This window comes from Pelobates fuscus, chromosome 2 (genome assembly GCF_036172605.1).
Source record: "Pelobates fuscus isolate aPelFus1 chromosome 2, aPelFus1.pri, whole genome shotgun sequence".
Classification (NCBI taxonomy): Eukaryota; Metazoa; Chordata; class Amphibia; order Anura; family Pelobatidae; genus Pelobates; species Pelobates fuscus.
Genome location: NC_086318.1, coordinates 25,569,080 through 25,592,449, shown reverse-complemented (window position 1 = coordinate 25,592,449; position 23,370 = coordinate 25,569,080). Strand labels below are relative to the sequence as shown.

General features: G+C 43.8%; 1 protein-coding gene across 2 annotated transcripts in view; it reads right to left on the bottom strand.

Annotated features, from left to right (window-relative positions):
- The window catches only part of LOC134585403 (squalene synthase-like), an 88,100-nt gene that overhangs the window by 20,991 nt on the left and 43,739 nt on the right, over positions 1–23,370 (bottom strand). For both annotated transcript variants that reach the window (XM_063440812.1, XM_063440811.1), the window contains exon 3: positions 2,335–2,518. In XM_063440812.1, coding sequence (XP_063296882.1) covers positions 2,335–2,518 — 184 coding nt within the window. The remainder of the gene's footprint in view (positions 1–2,334; positions 2,519–23,370) is intronic.

The following is a 23,370-nucleotide window of genomic DNA, read 5'->3' as shown; positions in this document are numbered from 1 at the left end:
ATTATATTTAAACATGCATTAGGTCCGTACCATCACATTATATTTAAACATGCATTAGGTCCATAACATCACATTATATTTAAACATGCATTAGTTCCATACCATCACATTATATTTAAACATGCATTAGGTTCATACCATCACATTATATTTAAACATGTGTTAGGTTCATACCATCACATTATATTTAAACATGCATTAGGTCCGTACCATCACATTATATTTAAACATGCATTAGGTCCGTACCATCACATTATATTTAAACATGCATTAGGTCCATACCATCACATTATATTTAAACATGCATTAGGTCCGTACCATCACATTATATTTAAACATGCGTTAGGTCCATACCATTACATTATATTTAAACATGCATTAGGTCCGTACCATCACATTATATTTAAACATGCGTTAGGTCCATACCATTACATTATATTTAAACATGCATTAGGTCCATACCATTACATTATATTTAAACATGCGTTAGGTCCATACCATCACATTATATTTAAACATGTGTTAGGTTCATACCATCACATTATATTTAAACATGCATTAGGTCCATACCATCACATTATATTTAAACATGCATTAGGTCCGTACCATAACATTATATTTAAACATGCATTAGGTCCGTACCATAACATTATATTTAAACATGCGTTAGGTCCGTACCATAACATTATATTTAAACATGCGGTAGGCCCATACCATCACATTATATTTAAACATGCGTCAGGTTCATGCCATCACATTATATTTAAACATGCGTTAGGTCCGTACCATAACATTATATTTAAACATGCATTAGGTTCGTACCATCACATTATATTTAAACATGCATTAGGTTCATACCATCACATTATATTTAAACATGCATTAGGTTCCTACCATCACATAATATTTAAACATGCATTAGGTTCGTACCATCACATTATATTTAAACATGCATTAGGTTCATACCATCACATTATATTTAAACATGCATTAGGTCCGTACCATAATATTATATTTAAACATGCGTTAGGTCCGTACCATAACATTATATTTAAACATGCATTAGTTCCGTACCATCACATTATATTTAAACATGCATTAGGTCCGTACCATCACATTATATTTAAACATGCATTAGGTCCGTACCATCACATTATATTTAAACATGCATTAGGTCCATAACATCACATTATATTTAAACATGCATTAGTTCCATACCATCACATTATATTTAAACATGCATTAGGTTCATACCATCACATTATATTTAAACATGTGTTAGGTTCATACCATCACATTATATTTAAACATGCGTTAGGTCCGTACCATCACATTATATTTAAACATGCATTAGGTCCGTACCATCACATTATATTTAAACATGCATTAGGTCAATACCATCACATTATATTTAAACATGCATTAGTTCCATACCATCACATTATATTTAAACATGCATTAGGTTCATACCATCACATTATATTTAAACATGTGTTAGGTTCATACCATCACATTATATTTAAACATGCGTTAGGTCCGTACCATCACATTATATTTAAACATGCATTAGGTCCGTACCATCACATTATATTTAAACATGCATTAGGTCCATACCATCACATTATATTTAAACATGCATTAGTTCCATACCATCACATTATATTTAAACATGCATTAGGTTCATACCATCACATTATATTTAAACATGTGTTAGGTTCATACCATCACATTATATTTAAACATGCGTTAGGTCCGTACCATCACATTATATTTAAACATGCATTAGGTCCGTACCATCACATTATATTTAAACATGCATTAGGTCCATACCATCACATTATATTTAAACATGCATTAGGTCCGTACCATCACATTATATTTAAACATGCATTAGGTCCATACCATCACATTATATTTAAACATGCATTAGGTCCGTACCATCACATTATATTTAAACATGCGTTAGGTCCGTACCATCACATTATATTTAAACATGCATTAGGTCCGTACCATCACATTATATTTAAACATGCATTAGGTCCGTACCATCACATTATATTTAAACATGCATTAGGTCCGTACCATCACATTATATTTAAACATGCATTAGGTCCGTACCATCACATTATATTTAAACATGCGTTAGGTCCATACCATTACATTATATTTAAACATGCATTAGGTCCGTACCATCACATTATATTTAAACATGCGTTAGGTCCATACCATTACATTATATTTAAACATGCATTAGGTCCATACCATTACATTATATTTAAACATGCGTTAGGTCCATACCATCACATTATATTTAAACATGCGTTAGGTCCGTACCGTTGGAAAGTTTTCCAGCACCTGTCTGTCCCTATATTTACTCTGGGTGAATTTCCACTCGGGGTCATACAGGTAGGTGTGTAAATTGAGTAAAATGAGGATCTTTGTTTCCAAGTTGATGGTCATATCATCTTCCACCGTGTCCAGAGCCCGGGTAATTAGATATGTAATACAAACTGTGTTTCTTGGGAGAATAAAAACACATCATTTAAATTAATTGTAAAATTGTACCCATAACAAGACTAAGAATATTAAAGCAGCTCAGTCACATTGCAGGTTTTGCTTTTAAACTGTTCGTTTTTTGTCCCTCTATTTCTTTGTGTTTTTTTTTTTTTTTAATTTGCCTTATTTTTTTAGTTATACGTAAGATAAAGTACGGACTACTTTTTCTCCCTTTCGGAGTGTGATCTTTGTCAATGTTTGGCAATGGGCGGAGCTTAAGCAAAGTTCCATTTCAGTTGCTAAGCTTCTATACCCACAATCCATCAGTCAAAAGAATCCACAGAAGGCAATCTGCAGACAGCATGGACAGACAAGAACAAAATGGAGGCACCCAGGTATTGAGATACATAAGTACAAGAAAAAAGAATGTAGCGCTTCTATGCTGAGTACATAAATAATCACCTTTTAGTCTAGGTTTGGGAGGAAGTTTTCACTTATAACATCAATTGTATGGAGATCTATAAAAAAATAATCGGATATAGTGTTGTGGTGGAATCTCGGTAAAAATAAATTTAGTAGGCCGAGATTACCACGTGGCATGTGTACGTGCATATGCTGACGTATCGATCAGTTGGTTGCACGAGGCAAGATACGATCAGTAGTGTACGGAGCATGTGCAAGAATACAGGATGTAGTATTCCCCTCCTCCATTGTGCTGGACAAGCCATGCGGTCAAGCAGGAAGTTAATTCTTACTTGTATTGATTGGTCAAGAGAATGTGCGGGTGGAGCTTAATATGGGAGGAGTTATGTGCCTAAATAAGGAGCCTGCACTATTGTCCGGGGCTCAGAACTTGTGGTATTTTGGTGACATTAGTCCCTCTGAGTCCCGATCGGTGATCCAATAAAGAATCTCTTCCTTCCTGAAGAAACCTGTGTCCATCTCTCTGTGCTTGGCTTCCGTCAGTTTCTCCGGTATCATTTGGTGCATTGGCCGGGAAGCTCATCGTTCAACGGTAGCTGAGAGGCAGAGGCGTGAGACGGTCTATCTTTGCCCACGTTCTCTACGGCTGCACCCCTGAACTTCTGCGTGGACCTCCCTTCGTCTCGGCGCCACTGGTCTGTTGTCCAGGAGATCATCGGCCTCTACGTGAGAAGTGCTGGGGTGTCCCCGTCGATGAGTGTGAACTCAGGTTCAGGAACGAGGAGGTAAGACAACTGCTGTTTTAGACGGCAGACCCACTAGGGGTATACCGATTGTGCGGTAGGCCCATCAGGGGTTTGAATTGTGTATGGAATCTGCCCCCTCTGTCGGAGGGAAGGAGCGAAGGCGCACCGCTCGATCGAACGCTCTTTAGTCAGACCGTTTGATTTTGTTAGTCAGGCGGGGCTCTGGTGTAAATAGCCCTAGCCGGACACCGGTGTCTTGTCTAGACTAGCGTTCTAGGGTGTATATTTTGTTCGCTAGGTCGGAGGGACCGGGAGACTAAGCGGCGTCTGTGTAAATTCGGTTCGCTAGCTCTCAACCTATCTTGGCTAAGTGGGAAGGCGTGTAAATTTGGAACCCACTAGATTTTTGATAGTAATCGACTAAGAGGCGTCTGTGTAAATTCGGTCCTCTAGCTCGCTTTATGTGGTGCTTGGGCAGTGTGGCTAACCAAAACGGGTGTATATAGTTTTAGGTAGTCCATCAAGGTACTGGCCAATAGTTTAGTTGGGAATTGTAAATGTGATAAAGATTGTTTAGTAAAGTGTATATCTTGTTAGATAGCGCGAGCTCAGCCGTCTAGCGAGAGTGTTAATAGTGTGTTGCTGTATTATAGTGCACGGTACCATAACCCTGTATATTTACTGACACTGTATATGTCAGGATCGGGACAGGGATCCAACACGCAGAGTACAAACAGTAGCCAGATACGTATACCGGACCTTAGAATGGCCGGACTAACGTAAGTAGTACAGAATAGAATGGTCAAAGACAAGCCGAGGTCGAGGGTAACAGAAGACAGGTAAGCGAGAGACAAGCCGAATCAAGGGTAACAGAGATAAGCAGAGTAAGGTAAACAAGCCGGGTCAAAACCAAAAGGGATAATAGAAAACACAAGCACTGAGTGACTAGAACAAGCTAGAACCACGACAGGGCAATGAGCTAATGAAAGAAGCTCTGTTAAATACCCTGTTCAGAGCAGTAACCACGCCTCCAAGGCGTCCTGATTGGTCCTGCAGCCATTGACTGACAGGTTGTTCCGGGGGAGTGTCCTGATGACTACTTCCTGCCTAGATGCTGTAAAAGGCAGTCACTCCCTCGCGGCCGGCCTAGCATGACCGGATAGACCGCGGGGAAGGGAGCCATCAGACCGTCTGGATGGAGGAACAGCTAAGTCTCTACCTCTTTCGAAGGTAGAGACCACAGGTACCCTGACAGTACCCCCCCTCTCAGATACGCCCACCGGGCGGAATGAACCGGGACGAGATGGGAAGCGAGAGTGATACGCCCTGCGGAGACGGGGAGCATGAACATCCTCCTGAGGTACCCAACTCCTCTCCTCAGGACCATATCCCTTCCAATCAACCAGATATTGTACTCTCCCCCGGGAGATTCGAGAATCAATAATAGAGTTAACCTCATACTCCTCCTGACCCTCCACCTGAACGGGGCGAGGAGGGGCTATTGTGGAGGAAAATCTGTTACATATGAGTGGTTTCAGCAATGAAACGTGAAACGAGTTCGGGATGCGTAAGGTATTAGGAAGAGCTAAACGATACGCAACTGGATTGATACGGGTCAGCACCCTGTAGGGTCCAATATAACGAGGAGCGAACTTCATGGAGGGCACTTTTAAACGGATGTTCCTCGTGCTCAGCCATACCCTATCACCTGGAACAAAGACCGGAGCCGCCCTTCTACGTTTATCAGCGTGTTTCTTGACCAACATAGAGTTGTGCACAAGGATTTGTCGAGTTTGATCCCACAACTTCCTCAAATTGGCAACATGAACATCAACCGACGGCACCCCCTGGGAAGGAGAATCCGAAGGAAGAATAGACGGATGAAAACCATAATTCATGAAGAAGGGGCTTGAATGAGTAGAATCGCAAACGAGATTGCTGTGTGCAAACTCCGCCCAAGGAATCAAACCGACCCAATCATCCTGGTGTTCAGAAACAAAGCATCGTAAATATTGTTCAATTTTCTGGTTGGTACGTTCAGCAGCTCCGTTAGACTGAGGATGATAGGCAGAAGAAAAGTTTAATTTAATACCAAGTTGAGAGCAGAAGGACCTCCAAAAGCGGGAAACAAATTGGGAGCCTCTGTCCGATACAATTTGAGAGGGTATCCCATGTAGGCGAAAAATCTCCTTAGCGAATATCTCTGCCAATTCGGGAGAAGACGGGAGTTTAGGCAGGGGAATGAAGTGTGCCATCTTAGTAAACCTGTCAACCACGGTGAGGATAACAGTCTGTCTTTTAGAGATGGGTAGATCGACAATAAAGTCCATGGCCAAACAGGACCATGGTTTTTCTGGAACCTCCAAGGGTTGCAGGAATCCACATGGAAGCGTATGGGGTTGTTTGGTTTTAGTACAAACTTCACATGCAGCGATGAACTCCTCAATATCCCTCCGTAAAGCAGGCCACCAGAAGTCCTTAGAGATCAACGCGTAAGTTTTGCGAATACCAGGATGTCCCGCCATCTTGCTATTATGTAAACACTGTAAAAGTTCCAGTTGAAGAGCAGGAGGAACAAAATGACGGCCCGCAGGAGTCTGTTTAGGTGCTAGATGTTGCAACTTAATGATCTCGGCCAGTAATGGAGAATGAATCCTGAGATTCGTATTAGCAATGATATTGCATTTCGGAACTATAGAAGAAAGAACTGGTTCAGGTACAGTAGAAGGTTCATATTGGCGAGATAATGCATCGGCTTTAGAGTTTTTAGAACCAGGTCTGTAAGTCAGTACATAATTGAAGTGAGTCAGGAATAAGGACCAACGAGCTTGTCTAGAGGATAAGCGCTTAGCCTCCCCAATATAGGACAAGTTTTTGTGGTCCGTCAAAATCGTAATAGGGTGTAGGGTCCCCTCCAACAAATGTCTCCACTCCTTTAAGGCTTTAATGACTGCTAACAGTTCCCTTTCCCCGATATCATATCTGCTCTCAGGCCCAGAAAATTTCTTAGAGAAGAAACCACAAGGGTGTAACGGTTTATCCACCCCTAACCTTTGAGACAGAACAGCCCCAACTGCTGTCTCAGAGGCATCGACCTCGAGCAAGAAAGGCAGAGTCGTATCAGGATGGACTAGAATGGGAGCCGAGGCAAAAAGTTCCTTGAGAGTCTTGAAAGCACCCAGAGCTTCCTTAGACCAGAACTTAGTATCAGCCCCTTGTTTGGTCATATTGGTAATAGGCGCAATGATAGAGGAGTATCCTTTAATGAAGCGCCTATAGTAGTTGGAAAAACCAATAAACCTTTGGATAGCCTTGAGTCCTTTGGGCAAGGGCCAGTCTAAAATAGATTGAAGTTTTACAGGATCCATTTTAAAACCCTCCCCAGAAATCACGTATCCAAGAAAGTCTACCTGAGACTGATCAAAACTGCACTTCTCCAATTTGCAATATAGACCATGTTGCAGCAGCTTGTGTAATACCTTTCTGACCTGTCTATGGTGAGTCTCAATCTCCTTAGAGTGTATTAGTATGTCGTCCAGGTAAACAATAACACAATCATGCTGAAACTCCCTAAGTACCTCATTAATCAAATCTTGAAATACTGCAGGAGCATTGCATAGTCCAAATGGCATAACAGTGTATTCGTAATGGCCATACCGGGTATTGAATGCCGTCATCCACTCGTGACCTTGCTGGATTCTCACCAAATTGTAAGCCCCTCTGAGATCTAACTTGGTGAAGATTTTGGAGCCCTTAAGACGATCAAATAACTCGGTAATCAGTGGGATAGGATAGGCATTTCTGACAGTTATTTTATTCAAGCCTCGGTAATCGATACAAGGTCTCAGCGTGCCATCCTTCTTCTTAATGAAAAAGAACCCAGCCCCGGCCGGAGAAGAAGACCTCCTGATGAATCCCTTTTCTAAATTCTCCCGAATATACTCCTCTAGAACCGAGTTTTCCTGAACAGACAAAGGATATACATGGCCCCTCGGAGGCATAGTGCCGGGTAGAAGCTTAATCTTACAGTCAAATGACCTGTGTGGAGGCAAAGAATCTGCATTCTTCTTGTCAAACACTGCCCTTAAGTCTAGGTAAAGGTCTGGTATTTGTCTTTCTGTGGACTGAGTAGGATTCTCCGGTATGTTAATATTAGCTAATGGAGAAACCTTGCACAAACACCGATCCTGGCAGCCCTGGCCCCACGAGAGTATCTCTCCTAACTCCCAATCGATAATAGGGTTATGTTTTTTCAACCATGGGTACCCCAGAACTATGGGAACGGAAGGAGACGAAATGAGCAGAAGAGATAAATTCTCCACGTGTAGGATACCCACATTTAAATTAATGGGTATGGTCTCACGAAAGATAACAGGGTCTAGTAGTGGTCTACCATCTATGGCCTCAACGGCCAAAGGTGTCTCCCTTAGCTGGGATGGGAAATTGTTCTTACTAGCAAAGGCTTGGTCGATAAAATTCTCAGCAGCACCGGAATCTATCAATGCCATAGCCCTTACTACTTCCTTCCCCCAAGCTAAGGAAACTGGTAGCAGAAGCCTGTGATCTTGATAATCAGGAGTAGAGGACAAAATAGAAACACCCAAGGCCTGTCCTCTAGAGAGACTTAGGTGCGAGCGTTTCCCGGGCGGTTAGAACAGTTCGAGAGTAAATGACCCTTGGCTCCACAATACATACACAAACCCTCTCTTCTCCTGTACTGTCTTTCCTCCTCAGAGAGGCGGGTATACCCTATCTGCATAGGTTCAGTAAGCAAAGATATCGTGGAGTCAGGACTTGGAACAGCGGGAGCTAACCTAAAAGAAGGTCTCTGGTTCCTCTCTCGAGTGTTCTGTCTCTCTCTTAGACGTTCATCTATACGAGAGATGAACGAAATTAAATCCTCTAAATTCTCAGGGAGTTCTCTGGTAGCAACCTCATCAAGGATTACATCAGATAGGCCATTCAAAAATACATCCATATACGCCTGCTCATTCCACTTGATTTCTGCCGCCAGAGACCTGAACTCTAGTGCATAATCCACCAGTGTTTGGTTCTCCTGTCTCAGGCGCAACAGTAATCTGGCTGCATTAACCTTTCTACCTGGAGGGTCAAATGTTCTTCTAAAAGCAGCTACAAATGCGTTATAGTTATAAACTAATGGATTATCGTTCTCCCATAGTGGGTTGGCCCATCTCAGAGCTTTCTCAATGAGTAGGGTGATAATAAATCCTACTTTTGCCCTATCTGTAGGATAAGAGCGAGGTTGCAATTCAAAGTGGATACTAATTTGGTTTAAAAAACCACGACACTTCTCAGGAGCCCCACCATAGCGTACTGGGGGGGTAATGTGAGAAGAAGCACCCACTGTGGCTACCTCTAGACCTGAACCGACAGGAGAAACAGGGGTATTACGTATCTCCTCTGGTGGGTTATTGGCACAAGCTAATAGAGCCTGTAGCGCAAGCGCCATCTGATCCAATCTGTGATCCATGGCTTCAAACCTAGGATCAGGAGCAGCCAGCTGACTGTTTGTACTTGCAGGATCCATTGGCCCTGTCGTAATGTCAGGATCGGGACAGGGATCCAACACGCAGAGTACAAACAGTAGCCAGATACGTATACCGGACCTTAGAATGGCCGGACTAACGTAAGTAGTACAGAATAGAATGGTCAAAGACAAGCCGAGGTCGAGGGTAACAGAAGACAGGTAAGCGAGAGACAAGCCGAATCAAGGGTAACAGAGATAAGCAGAGTAAGGTAAACAAGCCGGGTCAAAACCAAAAGGGATAATAGAAAACACAAGCACTGAGTGACTAGAACAAGCTAGAACCACGACAGGGCAATGAGCTAATGAAAGAAGCTCTGTTAAATACCCTGTTCAGAGCAGTAACCACGCCTCCAAGGCGTCCTGATTGGTCCTGCAGCCATTGACTGACAGGTTGTTCCGGGGGAGTGTCCTGATGACTACTTCCTGCCTAGATGCTGTAAAAGGCAGTCACTCCCTCGCGGCCGGCCTAGCATGACCGGATAGACCGCGGGGAAGGGAGCCATCAGACCGTCTGGATGGAGGAACAGCTAAGTCTCTACCTCTTTCGAAGGTAGAGACCACAGGTACCCTGACAGTATATAAGTACTAATCATTGTCGTCCATTGCATGTTTAACACCATAACCACTAATAATTGTATTGTGACCTTAACTTGTGCTTTGACCTATGCTAACCGTACTGTAACCGCTATTTGTAAAAGACGATGTTACTGGGGTGTGTTATAGACGGGTAATTCATATATAGAGAATTATAGCGTGGGTGACTGTATAGTTACGCCAAAGGGCATAATATTGATTATTTAGTGACTGGTGTAACAGCTGTGTGTGTATGGGAATTCCCTGAGTGTTTATTGTGTTATTGTATACGTTTCACTTGGTAACTGTACCACGTGGTGCTGTTGCCAGAGGAAACGGGTGTGACTGTTGAATAGTACGCGTGCATAGTATTCGTTGTCAACGACGTTCCATTGATAAGTATGGGCGCGTCGCAGTCAACGATTCCGGATCCCTTAGGTTGTATGGTGAAGAATTTTAAAAAGGGATTCAAGACATGTGATTTTGGGGTTAAAATGTCTCCTGTACGTTTGGTCACTTTGTGTACTAGGGAGTGGCCTACTTTGGTTGCGGCATGGCCGCCACGTGGCAGTTTGGATCCAACTCTGGTACAGCGCTTACACGTGGCTGTATCGGGTAGGCCTGAACTTTACGGCCAGTTTCCTTATATTGATTGTTGGAGACAGGCCGTAAATGACTCGCCAAAATGGCTCCAGACACGCCACGAGGAGCAATGTCGCCTCATGGTAGCTAGGACTTGTTTGTCCACTAGGACTGGTGTTAGGCCCATTTTGGACACGCCCCCTGAGTCCGAGATCCCTTTGCCGCCCCCTTACTTTCCGTTAAGAGGAAGTGACGCAAATGCAGGAAGTCCTGCAACCCTCCCCTCATTACCCTCATCCACTTCCGCTTCCTCCTCCAGTACAGAATCCACCCCCTCTCGTACTAAATCTCCCCTTCCGGAATCAGAGCCAACCCCCATTAAATCCGAATATCCTGATTTGGCGCCACTTCAGACTTCCGGTCAAGCTTCATCTAGCTCGACTCGAAGTGTTTTATTTACAACCTTTTCCCAAAACCAAGCTCCCACATCCCCATACCCTATTTCTCCCCGACTGGAACCTATGACTGACGCCCCTCCACGTAGCCCCATACAAACCCGACAATTGACCGGTGCTCAGCAATTAAAACACTATCAGATGCCTCTTCGTCTGAATCCTGGGTCAGCCTATATCGATGCCGCAGGCCAAATGGCACATGCTGACCCAGTCTTTGTATATGTCCCGTTCACGACAACCGATCTCTTAAATTGGAAGACCCACAATTCCTCGTATACTGAGAAACCACAAGCTATGACTGATCTGTTCACCTCAATAGTACAGACACATAACCCGACATGGGCTGATTGCCAGCAGTTATTAATGACTTTATTCAACAATGAGGAAAGGACAAGAATTAATCAAGCGGCCATTAAAGCACTAGAGGATAAAGCCCGTACTTTAAACCAAGCCAATCCATCAGCATGGGCCGCAACACATTATCCCAACACCGATCCCGATTGGAATGTAAATGGTGCTGATATGGTTCAACTCAGAGCCTATAGAGACGCTATAATTGCTGGCATGAAAGCCGGAGGAAAGAAAGCCATTAATATGTCGAAGACAGTTGAGGTGATTCAGAAAAGTGATGAAGCGCCCAGTGTCTTTTATGACCGATTATTGGAGGCATACCGCTTGTATACCCCCTTTAATCCGGAAGACGCAGATAATTCCCGAATGGTGAACTCCGCCTTTGTCAGCCAAGCTTACGGAGATATTAAGCGCAAGCTACAGAAGTTAGAAGGGTTTGCGGGTATGTCCATCACCCAACTAATGGAGGTAGCGAATAAGGTATATATGAATAGGGAAACAGAAAGTAAGAAAGAGGAAGAGCGCAAGATGCGTAGAAAGGCAGACATGCTAGCGGTAGCGATCGCAGGCGTAGATAGACGGGGCCCAGATAGAGGCGATAGTAGATGGAGTAGGGAGCCTTTGAGTAGGAATCAGTGCGCGTATTGCAAGGAAGAAGGGCATTGGAGGAACGAATGTCCACAAAGAGAGCAGTACGAGAGAGACCAACCCAGGGCAGGTTACGGAAACTTTAGAGGCAGAGCGAGAGGTAGAGGAGGCCCCGGAGGGAGTAATGGTAATAGAGGGAGCAATGGGAACAGAGGAAGTGTTAGGGAAGATAGGTATTTCCCAGCAGCACAAAGGTCCCGCGATAGAGAAGGCAGGGACTTTGTAGGATTGGCTGACACGGTCATGGAGGACTATTGATACCGACCGGGCTCCATCCCCCTTGGTCGAGCGGATCCTATGGTCGATGTATCAATAGGGGGAAAAAGGAGTGCGTTCATGATCGACACTGGTGCTGAACATTCAGTGGTGACTAATCTAGTTGCTCCTCCATCTGGAAGGACTATTACTGTAATAGGAGCAACTGGAAGAAGTGCTGAAAAACCGGTTCTTAAAAGTCGACTCTGTACATTGGGAGGCCACGTAGTAAAACATCAATTCCTTTATATGCCTGAATGTCCAGTCCAATTGCTGGGACGTGATATGCTATCAAAATTACAAGCGCAGATTACGTTCTTACCAAATGGAACAACATCCTTAAAGTTTAATGGACCTTCAGGTATTATGACATTATCTGTACCAAAGGAAGAAGAGTGGCGACTTTATACAGCGTTGACTAGGCAAAACCCTAGGAGTGATGAGTCATTATTCAACATACCAGGAGTTTGGGCAGAGAACAACCCACCCGGACTGGCCCGCAATATTCCACCTATAAAAATTTAACTAAAACTTGGGGTTTATCCAGTAAGCCTAAGACAATACCACATCCCGCAGAAGGCTAAGAAGAACATCCAATCTTATCTGGATAAGTTCATACGGTATGGTATCCTAAAATTCTGTACTTCCCCCTGGAACACCCCATTGCTGCCTGTTCAAAAGCCCGGTACAGATGAGTATCGACCTGTGCAGGACTTGAGAGCAGTCAATGATGCGGTTGTTAGTATACATCCAGTTGTACCCAATCCATATAACCTGCTTGCTTTAATTCCGGGCGGGGCTACTTACTTTACAGTCTTAGACCTCAAAGATGCCTTCTTTTGCCTCCGAATTGCCGCAGAAAGTCAATGTATTTTCGCTTTCCAATGGGAGAACGCTGTAACGGGCTCAAAACGCCAAATGACTTGGACAAGACTGCCCCAAGGGTTTAAAAATTCACCTACCCTATTTGGTTCAGCTCTAAGTCAAGATCTACTGGATTTTGAGTCCATCCCAGGAGAGTGTGTATTGTTACAATATGTAGATGACTTGTTGATAGCAGCAGTTACAAAAGAAATCTGTCAGCAAGCAACGCACGATCTACTACACATTCTCTGGAAGGCAGGATACAAGGTGTCTAGAAAGAAGGCTCAGTTGTGTTTGCCAACTGTCAAATATCTGGGATTCCATATCTCTGAAGGTCAAAGAATTATGGGGCCAGAGAGAAAAGAAGCTGTGTGCCAAATACCGATACCCAAGAATAGAAGACAAGTGCGAGAATTCTTGGGGGCAGCAGGCTTCTGTAGGATATGGATTCCCAGCTACGCGATACTGGCAAAACCTCTGTACGCAGCTATCAAAGGTACAGAGCACGACCCCTTCTTATGGACCCAAGAACAGCAAACGGCATTTGAAGATGTGAAGAAGGCTTTGATGAGTGCCCCAGCATTAGGTCTACCTGATCACACACGACCATTCTACCTGTATGTACATGAGCAAAGAAGAATGGCTGTGGGAGTATTGACACAGTACTTGGGATCATGGCAAAGACCTGTTGCCTACATGTCTAAGCAACTGGATGCAGTGGCCAGCGGACTTCCACCTTGTCTAAGAGCCGTAGCTGCAGCCGCCCTGCTAGTAGCTGAAGCCGATAAACTCACTCTGGGTCAAGAACTTTATGTACGAGTCCCACATGCAGTACAGACGTTGTTGGATTACAAAGGAAATCATTGGTTTAGTAATAGCCGTATGACCAAGTATCAAGCAATGTTGTGTGAAAACCCAAGAGTGCATTTAGAGACTGTAAACACCTTAAATCCAGCTACCCTTTTGCCACAACCTACTGAAAGTCAACATGATTGTTTGGAAGTAATGGATGAAGTATTCTCAAGTAGACCAGATCTTCGTGATTTTCCCATCCAGAACCCCGATGTTCAATATTATACCGACGGCAGTAGTTATGTGAAAGAAGGGATCCGCTATGCAGGATATGCAGTAACAACAATAGACAAGGTGATAGAAGCTCGGCCACTGGCGAAAGGAACATCAGCACAAAAGGCAGAATTGATAGCACTGACACGAGCGTTACAATTGGCTGAAGGTTTAAGAGTGAACATCTACACGGACTCCAAATATGCGTTTTTAACCACTCATGCCCACGGAGCTTTGTATAAAGAAAGAGGACTACTGAATTCAGAAGGCAAAGAAATTAAGTACGCAGCTGAAATCCTACAACTATTGGAAGCAGTGTGGGAGCCGAAAGAAGTCGGTATCATACATTGTCGAGCGCATCTGAGAGGAGATGGTGATGTAACCAAGGGAAATCGGATGGCAGATAGTGCAGCTAAGCGTGCTGCTGAATCAGGAAGACAGGAGTATGTGGGGCATATAGCTGCTCTTATACCAACTCCACTGTCCCAATGTGGAGTTTATACAGCTCAAGAAGAGGAGTGGTTAAAGACTGAACCAGGAAAGTATTTGGAGAACAAGTGGTATCAGCTAGAAGATGGAAGAATAGTCATACCAGCATCACTAGCGGTAGAAATTGTCCAAAATTATCACAACGGGACACATTCTGGGAGAGACAGCACAGAAGAATCTCTCAGAAAACATTTCTACATACCAAGATTGTCCAACTTGACTCAGGCCATTGTACGAAGATGTGTAACGTGTGCTAAAAATAATGCAAGACAAGGACCAGTAAAGCCACCAGGAGTCCAGTTTATGGGGGGACTCCCCATGTCCGATTTACAAATTGACTTTACAGTGATGCCTAAATCGGGTGGACATCGTTACCTGCTGGTAATTGTGTGCACCTATTCAGGCTGGGTAGAAGCATGTCCTACTCGTACAGAGAAAGCAGGAGAAGTTGTGAGATTCCTGCTACGAGAAATAATACCCCGATATGGACTACCCTGTTCTATAGGATCGGACAATGGTCCAGCTTTTGTTCATCAGTGCCTACAACAACTGACTCATATGCTTGGTATAAAGTGGAGGCTTCATACAGCATATAGACCCCAGAGTTTTGGTAAGGTAGAGAGAATGAATAGAACTATTAAGAATCAGTTGGCTAAAATGTGTCAGGAAACCCAACTTAAGTGGAACGTTCTCTTACCCATAGCTTTATTGCGAATCCGCAGTACCCCTACCAGAAGGATGGGCCTCTCTCCTTTTGAAATCATGTATGGGCGACCACCTCCCGTACTTGGTAACTTAAGGGGGGACTTGAGTCAGTTGGGAGAAGGAATTACCCGGCAGCAGGTCGTAGAGTTGGGTAAGACTATGGAGGAGGTACAGAAATGGGTACAAGATAGATTACCTGTGAATATTTATCCCCCAGTTCATAGTTATCATCCAGGAGATCAAGTGTGGATTAAAGAGTGGAATAATGTACCGTTAGGGCCCAAGTGGAGAGGTCCTTATGTTGTTCTTTTGTCTACCCCTACAGCAATAAAAGTAGCCGAAGTGACTCCGTGGATACATCACTCCAGGGTTAAACCAGCAGCAGTCGATTCTTGGCAAGTTACAGCAGATCCAGAGAATCCCTGCAAGATCCGGTTAAAACGCACGACTCAGTCGGAGTAACGAGGAATTATTGTGGATTACAAATTTTATTATTTTTGGGATTTGGTGCGTGAGTGAGAAGGCCATAATAAAGCCTGTCCGCCCACCGACGTATAGTTTATAAGCCAGGGAAAGTCTCGAAGGGACTCCTGTGAAGACGAGCAGAACTCCATTCCCTGCAGCCCTTACATCCTGGAAGCTGAGGTGCCTTCGCACGGACGAAGACTGAGGATGACGGCGAAAGATGTATTGATGATAGTGTTTATTTATGTGTATTTTTATATTCAGGAAGGTAGAGGTACCGACACTCCTAGCTGTGAGGTATGCATTAAGACTACAAGAACAGGTAACCATATTTCCCAAACCCTAATTTGGCATTCACAATACGAGTGTAAAGGAGATGTATCGAGATGTAGATACCTAAATATAGACTATAGTGTGTGCCATTTAGGAGTAGGAGAACCTAAGTGCTTCAGTCCGGAGTATCAACCTCGTACAATTTGGTTGACTCTCAGGAATGGAGATCCTCAGGGGACCCTAATTAATAAGACAATATTAGAATCCGTACATTCTTCGGGTGTTCTGCTATTTGATGCGTGTAAGGCGATATCAAGTGGTAGAAAGCCGTGGAATGTATGTGGGGATCTTAGATGGGAGAGGACGTATGGGTCTAATGATAAATATATTTGTCCCAGTAGTAAAAATAAATATGTGAGTCCTAGATGCCCAAATAAAGACTATAACTTTTGCCCATATTGGTCTTGTGTGGGGTGGGCGACTTGGGGACAGACAGTAGACAAAGACATGATAGTGACTAAGTTGCCTACCAGCCCATATTGTAAGTCTATGGAATGTAATCCCATCCATATACTTATAAATAACCCCGATAAGTTCTTAGACAAATATGGCAATTTATTTGGGTTTCAAATATACGGGACGGGTTTAGATCCTGGGACAGTATTGTTTATAGGGATAGAGACTGATACGGTATCCTCCCAAACTCATCAAGTATACCATTCCTTTTATGAAGAGATGAGTATAGATAATAAGATCCCCCATAATGCTAAAAACCTGTTCATTGACTTAGCTGAAAGTATTGCCGGTAGTCTTAATGTTACCAACTGCTATGTGTGTGGAGGTACTAACATGGGAGACCAATGGCCTTGGGAAGCAAAGGAGGTAATGTCCGGTTCTGAGGCAGTTGACCAACTAATATCTACACAAGCCGATTATCATATGAGTGTTAGAGGTAAATCTGAGTGGAGATTAAAGACCTCCATCATAGGTTATGTTTGCATAGCAAGGAAAGGAATAATGTATAATACTTCTGTAGGAGAATTAACTTGTCTAGGGCAAAAAGCTTATGATGATGATACAAAGAATACAACTTGGTGGTCGGCTTCAAATGTCTCAGAACCATCTAACCCGTTTGCTAGATACGCCAATTTAAAGGATGTGTGGTTTGATTTATCCATCACATCTACCTGGAGAGCCCCAGCAAATTTGTACTGGATCTGTGGTAAGAAAGCCTATTCGTAGTTGCCACAGGACTGGGAAGGGGCATGTGTGTTGGGTATGCTCAAACCATCCTTCTTCTTGTTACCGATTGAAACAGGTGAGACTTTAGGTGTTAAAGTGTATGATGTGAATCATAGGAAGAAAAGGGGACCCATAGAGATAGGCGCCTGGGAAGATGATGAATGGCCTCCCCAGCGTATCATAGATTATTATGGGCCAGCCACGTGGGCAGAAGATGGTACCTTTGGTTATAGAACCCCTATTTATATGCTCAACCGTATTATAAGATTACAGGCGGTGGTTGAGATTATTACTAATGAAACATCACAAGCGCTCAATCTTCTAGCGAAGCATAATACCAGGATGAGGACAGCAGTCTACCAAAATAGATTAGCCTTGGATTACCTGTTGGCAGTAGAGGGAGGTGTATGTGGGAAGTTTAACCTGAGCAATTGCTGTCTTCAAATAGATGACGAAGGGCAAGCAATAGCTGAGCTTACTAGCCATATGGTTAAACTAGCGCATGTGCCTACTCAGGTATGGAAAGGGTATAATCCAAGTAGTTGGTTTGGTAGCTGGTATGAGTGGTTTGGAGGGCTTAAGGCAGTGGTAGGTGGAGTCCTGCTGATTTTAATGTTGTGTCTACTCCTGCCGTGTCTTATACCCTTAGTAGTTAGGTCTGTGCAAAGCCTGATAGAAAATATAGCAGAGAGGAAGGCTGCTGCACAGATAATGGCAATTTATAAATATAAGGCTCTAGATCAAGGAGAACCAATGCAGGAAGATGAGTGTTGAAGATTCACATCATAAGTTAAGTCTGGTCTGGTTCAAGGTAACTTGCGGTGTATGCAAACTAAGGTTAAGTGATGCCTCAAGTAATTGTGAAATATCAAGAGGCATCAAAGGGGGGAATGTGGTGGAATCTCGGTAAAAATAAATTTAGTAGGCCGAGATTACCACGTGGCATGTGTACGTGCATATGCTGACGTATCGATCAGTTGGTTGCACGAGGCAAGATACGATCAGTAGTGTACGGAGCATGTGCAAGAATACAGGATGTAGTATTCCCCTCCTCCATTGTGCTGGACAAGCCATGCGGTCAAGCAGGAAGTTAATTCTTACTTGTATTGATTGGTCAAGAGAATGTGCGGGTGGAGCTTAATATGGGAGGAGTTATGTGCCTAAATAAGGAGCCTGCACTATTGTCCGGGGCTCAGAACTTGTGGTATTTTGGTGACATTAGTCCCTCTGAGTCCCGATCGGTGATCCAATAAAGAATCTCTTCCTTCCTGAAGAAACCTGTGTCCATCTCTCTGTGCTTGGCTTCCGTCAGTTTCTCCGGTATCAGTGTAGATTGTATAGGTTTAGACAGTATTATTGTCACGACACTCCTTAGTTAATATGCCCTCGTGCAGTACTCACACTCACCACTGTTTCTGTTTGGCACTGTTTCTCATTTCTTTTCGTTAAGCACTACACCTGGCCCTTGTTTAGCGCCTATATATTCTGGTTTCTCCCCTCACTCCCGGTCAGATCATTATCCTTTATCCTGTACCTGCTGTCTCCTGGTTCCTGTGATTCTGACTCCTTGCTCCTGTATCTTGTATCCTGTGTATCCTGATCCTGTGTTCCAATGTCCTTATGGTCCTGTGTTCTCGTCTCTGCCTGTTCCTGTGTCCTGTGCCTCCTGTTCCAGTGTTCGCTTGCAGTGTTCCTGCCTATACTCCATTTCCAGTGATTCTGACCTTGCTGCCTTATTTTCGTGTGACCTGCTTTGGGCTTTGCTCCTTGGTGTCTTTTATTTAGTGCTTGGTGGCTTAGGATCTGTGCCCCACTTATATTCTGTGGTGGCTGCACTATCCTGCCTAAGGCCTTTACTTTTGCCTAAGGACTATCACATGTACTCTGCCTGCTCTATTGTATATATTTACCGTATATACTCGAGTATAAGCCGACCCGAATATAAGCCGAGGCCCCTAATTTTATCCCAAAAAACTGGGAAAACTTATTGACTCGAGTATAAGACTAGGGTGGGAAATGCAGCAGCTACTGGTAAATTTCTAAATAAAATTAGATCCTAAAAAAAATATATTAATTGAATATTTATTTACAGTGTGTGTATAATGAATGCAGTGTGTGCGTATGTGTGTGTGTATGAGTGCAGCGTGTGTGTATGAGTGCAGTGTGTGTATGAGTGCAGTGTGTATGTGCATGAATGCAGTGTGTGTGTGCATGAATGCAGTGTGTGTGTGCATGAATGCAGTGTGTGAATGCAGTGTGTGCAGGGCCGGTGCAAGGATATTTGCCGCCGTAGGCACAAAATTTTTTGCCGCCCCTCCCCCCCCATATGTCCTGACTTCCCCTCCTCCTCCCTCAGTGGTCCTTACCTCCCCACCCCCGTGTTCCTTCACTCCCCCCCCCAGTGGTCCTGACTCACCCCTCCCCCAGTGGTCCTTACCCTCCCCTCCCCTAGTGGTCCTTACTTCCCCCTCCCTCTCATAGTGGTCCTTATCCCCCTTCTCCCTCCCATAGTGTTCCTTATCCCCCCCCATCCCTCCCATAGTGGTCCATATACCCCCCCCCCCCTCCCTCCCATAATGGTCCTTATACCCCCCTCCCTCCCATAGTGGTCCTTATCCCACCCCCTCCCATAGTGGTCCTTATACCCCCCCTCCCTCCCATAGTGGTCCTTATACCCCCCTCCCTCCAATAGTGGTCCTTATACCCCCCCCCCTCCCTCCCATAGTGGTCCTTATCCCCCCCTCCCTCCCATAGTGGTCCTTATACCCCCCTCCCTCCCATAGTGGTCCTTATACCCCCCCTCCCTCCCATAGTGGTCCTTATACCCCCCTCCCTCCCATAGTGGTCCTTATCCCCCCCCCCTCCCTCCCATAGTGGTCCTTATCCCCCCCCTCCCTCCCATAGTGGTCCTTACCCCCCCCTCCCTCCCATAGTGGTCCTTATACCCCCCCCTCCCTCCCATAGTGGTCCTTATACCCCCCTCCCTCCCATAGTGGTCCTTAACCCACCCCCCCCTCCCATAGTGGTCCTTATACCCCCCCCCCTCCCATAGTGGTCCTTATACCCCTTTTTTTATTATTAATTTTTTTTTTTATTTTTTTTTTTCTTATTTTTTTTTTTTTTCGTCCCCCCTCCCTGCTTGATATATGGCAGGGAGGGGGGCTCTCCTTCCCTGGTGGTCCAGTGGCAGTTCAGTGGGGGGAGAGGGGGGCTGGCAGAGCTGTAACTTACCTTTCCTGCAGCTCCTGTCAGCTCCCTCCTCCTCCGCGCGGTCTGTTCAGCTCCCTCTGTCAGCTCACAGTGTAAGTGCGGCTCTCGCGAGACTTACACTGGGAGCTGACCGAGGTGCTGAACGGACCGGCGGAGGAGGAGAGAGCTGACAGGAGCTGCAGGAAAGGTAAGTTACAGCTCTGCCAGCCCCCCTCTCCCCCGGTCTGTATTATGGCAATGCAAATTGCCATAATACAGACTCTGACTCGAGTATAAGCCGAGTTGGGGTTTTTCAGCCCAAAAAATGGGCTGAAAAACTCGGCTTATACTCGAGTATATACGGTATGTATATTTGTGGCATTGTACATATTTTGTTTTGTATATAATATCCTTTGGTTTTCTTTAATACATTTTCTTGATTGCTCCATTCATCGTGTCCTTGCATTATTTCTCTGCTGAGTTGGTTCCCACATTTAAAGGGACAGTGCTGTCGCAGGGCAGCACCCCTTCATGTCCTTACAATTATATTCTAAGGTATATATGCACTCACAAACAGAGAGCTGTAGACCCAGCTCTGGTGTAAATTGTTTCTGGGTCCGTATAGGCGACCCACCCCTAACCGGTTGTTTTCTGGTCATTGGACCTTTTTTATTTTTTATATATTGTATTAATAAATTTATTTTATCTTGAAACACCACATCCTGGTTCCCGATTTCATCAATTCCATCAAGGGAGTGCAGTCCCTAAACTGCACAACACTCATTCATAGAGTCATTTGGGACTCTATACTTGTAAGTACCCATTTGGGAATCTTGCTTTTCATTTTACTGTATCAGACGATATTGCACAATTGTTTGCATATTTGTTCCCCTCCAGCAAAGTATACACGTCTAGAGTAGGGGTGGGTCGCCTATACGGACCCAGAAACAATTTACACCAGAGCTGGGTCTACAGCTCTCTGTTTGTGAGTGCATATATACCTTAGAATATAATACTGTCTAAACCTATACAATCTACACTATATCCGATTTATTATTTTTTTTATAGATCTCCATACAATTGGTTATAAGTGAAAACTTCCTCCCAAACCTAAACTAATAGGTGATTATTTATGTACTCAGCATAGAAGCGCTACATTCTTTTTTCTTGTACTTATGTATTCTGTTGGTGATATTTGTAAGGAAGTCACTGGAATGTTTAGCTGCTCACTATATTAAGGATCTGACATATGTTTATATACCAGACATCTACACATAAGCGCTAGTCCCTACCTACGCTTTGAATTAGGTATTGAGATACAGCACAAGAAAGAAAAGATAATAAATATAAATAAAATAAAGTGGCATGTATGGGAGTATACTCATTTAGGTACAGGAACATAAGGAAAGGAAAATAGAAAGAAGAAGTTGATTTAATGATATTAAGTGAAGTATTACAGACCATATGATCCTTATTATAAGCGTGTCTATTTAAAGGGATTATAGATTGAACTGCATAATATAAGATTCTCGAGTGTATACAGGGCCGTGAGTATAAAACACACACACAAAAAAAAGATAATATACGATAATATATATCGAGTTAATGATTATATGGTGAAAGTTTATGACCAGACTATAGTGTTTATAGAGTGCAAATATTGTGTTAATACTAGATATTATACTTACTGCACTTACTATTCTTAAAATTATAAGCTTTACCGGGGGATATACTATACTTATTAGACACGTCCCTTGGGTGAGAGAGAGGACGTGAATGTATTACCCGCTTATATTTCACTCAAGTAGACCGCTAGGGAATGTAATGGCGCTATGTATATACTTAAGTTGTCCCTTTTCATTATCTTTCTTCCCTATCTTTCTTTTCCCTGGGATACTCCACCAATTAGAGAATCAACAATATTATTGTGAATTAAGGCTGTATATTGAGGATTTTTTTTTTTTCAATTCTTTATTTTGGTGTTGACAGTTACACAATGTTAAATATGCTGTGTTTGGCTTACGCAGAAGCCCATTGTTTTTGTCATGGTAACCATCTGTTTTTCTTTTTTTTTGGTAAATCTGTTTATTAGGTTTTTCAGAGGGTAGAAGAATAATCGTTGCAAAATACAGTACGTTTTGTAAGAAAATAGTATGTCGGACACGCAGGTCCTTGAGACTTTAAAATATCACATGGAACATATATACACTTTATGGAACATATCTGACCGAGCTGTGTTAGCTAAATGGAGACCAGCCGTATCACATCTAGATACATGAGTAGACAGGTAATATGCAATCTTACTCATAAACACATAGCATGCCCTATTAACGACACGTATATCCCCGCAGAGTTCACCTATGGGTTGCTTGTCGCTGGTACATCCTGCTATCCAGTGCGTTTTAGGCATTTCTGCAGTGGGGGTGTCTCTTTCATATCAAAAGGTCGGGGAGGGTGGTCACATTAGGGTATCGCGGTATACATCAGGTGTAATTATGAGCTAGCGCGTTAAGTTACTGACGTATCACCGTGTCTACCAGGCATATAGGCGCTAGTGTGAGAGGTGTCTGCCTTGTCGTCTGCCCATGTGTCCTCTGGCCAGTGTCAGCCGAGGTACATGTTTTGCAACAGCTTGGTGTTATCGTGTCTATGAGAGTGTTTATGTAATAGGTGTGTAATCGAATATGACAGATATTTTAGAATAGAGGTAGATGGAGTTACGAAAATGAGGAGAGTGTGAGGGGTTCAAGAGGGAAAGAGGGGTCGAGGGGGGTGGGAGTTCCTCAGCCTATCCCAGGCCAGGTCCGGGGTCCGAGCCTCCCCGCCTCCAGTTACCTTTCCGCTCGCCCGCTCGTGGACCGGTCGCCACCCGAAACGAACAGGAACCATGGCTGCCACATTTCCGCATGCTTGTCTTCCCTGCCCGTCAAGGTGGCTTGAATTGCCTCTGCGGCCTGAATGTCCTCAACCCTGCGTATCCACTCCTGGACTCCTGGTGTCT